Genomic DNA, 5353 nt, shown 5'->3' on the forward strand with positions numbered 1-5353 from the left:
TTGTCTGTATTATTCCATACTTTTTCATCAGATCCGAGAATAATTCAAGCATTCAAGGATTTGTGTGTCACTCATCATTGTCAAGAGGAACAACCATCCCGTTCATCCTTTATTGGGTGAATCATTCCTCCTATTTACTTAAGTGTCATTTATTGTTATTCATTGCCATTAAATGCCACATTATTATTCATGATTTTTGGAATAGTTATTGCATACTGTTATCACTATTCGACCAAATCTATGTGACTTTATCACACCCTTGGAAGCTACGTCTAGAAATATTATTGTTAACTAATTTTAACCCATAATCACATAAATTTGATTATTTGAACCGAGAGTCATATTTTTGGTCAAACATATACTTTATTAATAAGTTATCATAATCGCTTTGTTTTTAAAGGATTGCACGCCGAAATTTGTCGCTAATAATTGACATATCTAAAACGTTGTGTCCCCGTTGCACTCAAATTCCGGGTCCGCCTCTAGACCTACTAACATTTTTACCACTATAGTGAGTATCTTGCATGTTTCACGTACATTTTGTGCATCTGCACACTCACTAATCTTTCTTAAAATATGTGACGACAAATACATTCTTTCTTAGAAGCTTGAAGACAGCAGGATTTCTCTGAGATAAAATGAAACTAAAGAAAAAGAAAAAGCAATGCTTTGGGCTTAGGCTCATTCAGAATATAGAGTCAGTAAATTCAAAATGAATATGATCTTAATACATTTATTATTTTAATTATTTTAGAACATACGTAAACAATATATATAATAAGTTCAATTGAACTAAGAAAACTTGTCTCTCTATTTGTGTATGCCAATATTGAACGAGACTACCATCATGAAATAAAAAAATCCAGTCCACTCGTATGTCGTATGACTATTTAACTCTAATGCTTCTTTTCATAGATATTCATATGATTCATGTCGAAAATATAATGTTCGATCGGTTGAATTCTTAGCTGACAATAGCAGACATTTGAAAATGTATACTCCCCTTAGTTATTCCAACTTCCAAAAGTCACTAAACTCTAATAGCATGACAGGAAGCGTAACAATGCCATGCCAAAATCCAAATTGCCTAGTAGGAGTAAAAACAAAATGAAATGGGTCACCATTCATCGGCAATTAGGTAACCATATCTCTTTTGATATTTGAGCCACAAATATACGAGTGATACTCATTATTTTAATCTCATCCACGTGGCACCATCCCATTAACTGCTTATCTCAGGCTGAAACTTTAGTATCTTGCATATTTTCTTCTTCCTCAGTGTAAAACCTTAATTCACAATAATGGACACTAGTGTCACGTGCTGCGCACGTGCAGCTCTCCTCCCTAATGTTTCTTCTCAACAATATTCAACTACTGCATTAGCAGCTCCTAGGTCCATTTCCCCATCATTCAGCATCAGGGTACATCCTATATATATATATATATATATATATATATTTGATTGTATATTTATAGAGTAAGCATAGATTAAAATTTAATATAACAATGGTATTATGAGTTTGTTGCAGAGTCTGAAATCAAGCTCTTTATTTGGGGAATCATTGCACGTTGCCCCTAAATCATCACTCAATGTTTCTAAGACTAAAAGCTATTCCCTAATGACTAAATGTGAGATTGGTGATAGCCTGGTAAGTTTGTTCATTAGTCTAATTTTTTTAAGAAAGTGGAATCTCATAAAAATAAGTAATGATTTGGTCTATATATATATATATATTTGTGGCAGGAAGAATTTCTTACAAAATCAACATCAGATAAGGGGCTGATCAGTCTAATGTTATGCATGGGAGAAGCACTCAGAACAATTGCCTTTAAAGTCAGAACAGCTTCCTGTGGAGGAACAGCTTGTGTCAACTCTTTTGGAGATGAACAGCTTGCTGTTGATATGCTTGCAAACAAGTTGCTTTTCGACGTATGATCGATCACTGTTTATATAATAATAATAAGTATACAACTTTTAATTTTAATCACAGTTTGACAAAATTAAAAATTATGTTTAGGCATTGACTTATTCACACGTCTGCAAATATGCTTGTTCTGAGGAAGTACCTGAGCTCCAAGACATGGGAGGCCCTGCTATAGGTTGGCTTAAATAGATATTTAGCACTGAATTATTTTCACAAAGCTGATGTTTTTTTTTTTGTGTCAAAATGAACAGGAGGATTTAGTGTTGCTTTTGATCCACTTGATGGATCAAGTATTGTGGACACAAACTTCACAGTTGGAACCATATTTGGTGTGTGGCCTGGAGATAAACTAACAGGAATCACAGGAAGAGACCAAGTTGCTGCGGCCATGGGTATATTTGGACCTCGTACTACATATGTTGTTGCTCTTAAAGACGTTCCTGGCACACACGAATTCCTCCTCCTCGATGAAGGTTTGAACATTAACATTGGCTAAGTTTTCGCAATATGCTCCTAATTCACTACATTATAAACTATGTCCAAAGTTTAATATAAAAGTAATTGCAGAAAGTATCTTAAATGCATCGATCCTTATTCTTGAAACAACGATAGAAAAACATTGAACAGACATCTTGGCAGAATTTGGAATTTTGTAAACAAGATTTTCAAAGATAATGCAGCTAGAGACTATTCTTTAAACCTGTATATTTGAATTCACAAATCCAAACTTAGTGATTAACAATGGTTTCCTCTTATCTCAAGATTCTAACCATGTTTTGTTTGGTTTTCAGGGAAATGGCAACATGTCAAGGACACAACAGAAATTGGAGAAGGAAAAATGTTTTCCCCTGGAAATTTGAGAGCCACATTTGACAATGCTGATTATGCCAAGGTTTCACTATCAATATTCAGTTTTCTTTTAAACTAATTACATTTGTATGCTTTCCTAGTATCTATTGCAATGACATCACTCATTCTTACATTTAATTCTTTACTACAGCTGATCGATTACTATGTCAAAGAGAAATACACCTTGAGATACACTGGAGGAATGGTGCCTGATGTTAACCAGGTAATTTCATTAAGTACTCTTTCGAAATCAAGTACCCTTTACTTTTTAACAGTAAATTCATACTTTCTTCTTCTTCTCAAATGTGCAGATAATTGTGAAGGAGAAAGGTATTTTCACAAATGTGACATCTCCAACTGCCAAAGCCAAGCTAAGACTACTATTTGAAGTTGCACCTTTAGGATTCTTGATCGAGAAAGCTGGAGGTTATAGCAGCGATGGGAAACAGTCAGTTCTAGACAAGGTGATCGGAACTTTAGATGAGAGGACTCAAGTAGCATACGGTTCCAAAAATGAGATTATCCGCTTTGAAGAAACACTCTATGGATCTTCAAGGCTTAAGGCTGCTGAACCAGTTGGTGCTGCTGCTTAATTGAGGGTTTAACTGCAGCCACCTCATAATTCTTTCGAGAAATCTCTAAATTTTCATGTATAGATGTTCAAGGATGTTAATCTATCAGAGTACAAAGGGACGAAGGTTAAGATGATCATGATGTTAAACTTGTGAAGAAAAGGGGAGTCAAACAATTTTCTTTTTCTATATATATTCTTGGTGAGTCTTTGTTTCTGAAATATAATCTTGTACGGCAACTCTCTCAAATGCTGGAGGGCACAAAAGGAGAGCAAATTAAAAGAGATGATTTTATGGCTGTATCATTTGATTTACGTTGAAGTATCATAAATTGGCTAATGCACCTTCGTCCCCTGACTGATCAAACTCAATTCTGTTTTTTAACTAATGCACGAGTGAGACTTGGGATAGAGGATCACAAGCATGGATTTTGCTAAAGAAGAATGAAGTTTCTATATAATCCAGAAACATTGGATTTGTTAATAAAAGGTATAGCAAGAGGATTCACCTAATCAAAAAGTCATTTCACACAGAAGCACTAACTTGTGGCTTGTTTACCCGAAAAACGGATAGAGTTGAATTTATTCGTAGTTCTAAGGATATGTGATATAGCTCAATACAAATTGTAAGGATAAAAGGAAATATCAAATATGGACCGCAGAGAAGACAAAATAAACACAGTTTGTAACGAAAGCGATTTTTTGGGACTAAGCAAGATGAATCAGTCTATGAGACTTAAAAGAATAACTCTCGAATATAAGAGAATATGGTGCTTGAATTACAATGTGAGCTCCAAAAAACTGCCTTTCCAAAAATGATAAAATCTCTTCTTTATAGTAGAGGGATCTTACTTTAAATATAATTAAAAAATACTCAGTGGGAGATTCATGATAAATCAACTTTTCCACAATTCCTGCCAAGATTCTCTCATCTTAGTGGGATTGCAACGGCTTTTGTCTGTGAGTCCGATCTAACTCGGGCTCTTGATCTCGGCTTGAGCCTGATTCTAACTCGAGCTCTCGATCTTTGGCTTAAGCTCGATTCTGACTCGGACCCTTGAATTGATTCGGGGTCAATGTTGGTTGGTCTCTGGATCATGAGCTTGATAGCTTTACTCTGCATCATAGTTCGATTTAGATTCGAGCTCGATAACAATATCGAACTCGACATTGATCGGCCCCTCGGGTTCGAAGCTTGTTTGTTCTATCTTCGGAACCCATCTCGAAGTCTCACTTCGATCGATTATCATTCAAACTCGATCAGACGTGCGAAGGCCGAAATCTATTTCGACTGTATACAGATAGTCCCCTCGTTTCTCAGGAAGAATGTGGTGAGAAACGATATGATTTTTCAAAGGCTCGATCGGATTTTAACCTGACGTTTCTATCGGGCTCGATCATGACGCATGTGATAGCTGTTCTGTCGGTTTAGTCTTTCAAGGCATTTAATGCATGTCAGACGGTGGTCGGCCACCGCTGATACTGAACCGCCATCGCTTAAACCTATAAATAACCCTTCCTTTTATCATTTACCACTTTTACATCTTCAATCTTACAAATTTCCCAAGTCCCTTTTCGTATTCTCTGACTTACCCGCAAATATGTGATTTCTCTTTGCAAAAGCCCCTCTTCAATTCTACCAAATCTTTGTCACTTTCTTCTATTCCTCACCTTTGAATTCGAAAATGGCGAAAACATCACAAACCGTTCCTCAGAAAGAGAAGGCTACATCTTCACAGTGTGCCGCCGATGAGACACCGGCAGAATCACGGCCTGAGGAGTGCGTTCCCGGGGCGTGTGTTATTACTTCTGATTTTAAGGTCGATAAAGGCTCATCGGTCCCCGGCCAATGTGAGCTAGTATCAAGGTACATATGTTCGATAACCGAGAAGCACCTCAAACAGCTAAAGAAAGATTGCAATTGGGATAAAAAAGAAATAATAATTCCTACTTCTGACGAAGATATCACCACTTACGTGAAAGGGTTTTTGAATGTGTATACTTACCC

The 5353-nt window shown here is 36.2% G+C and overlaps 1 protein-coding gene across 1 annotated transcript; it reads left to right on the forward strand.

Moving 5' to 3' along the window:
• Nucleotides 1-1221: 1221 nt before the first annotated feature.
• LOC104087606 (sedoheptulose-1,7-bisphosphatase, chloroplastic) lies at nucleotides 1222-3685 on the forward strand. Its single transcript, XM_009592140.4, has 8 exons — nucleotides 1222-1421; nucleotides 1530-1649; nucleotides 1745-1930; nucleotides 2019-2100; nucleotides 2177-2398; nucleotides 2717-2817; nucleotides 2926-2997; nucleotides 3086-3685. Exons 1-8 carry the CDS (start codon nucleotides 1302-1304, stop codon nucleotides 3365-3367), a joined length of 1185 nt encoding a protein of 394 aa, XP_009590435.1. The 5' UTR covers nucleotides 1222-1301; the 3' UTR covers nucleotides 3368-3685.
• Nucleotides 3686-5353: the final 1668 nt, after the last annotated feature.

Source organism: Nicotiana tomentosiformis, chromosome 3 (assembly GCF_000390325.3).
Source record: "Nicotiana tomentosiformis chromosome 3, ASM39032v3, whole genome shotgun sequence".
NCBI lineage: Eukaryota > Viridiplantae > Streptophyta > Magnoliopsida > Solanales > Solanaceae > Nicotiana > Nicotiana tomentosiformis.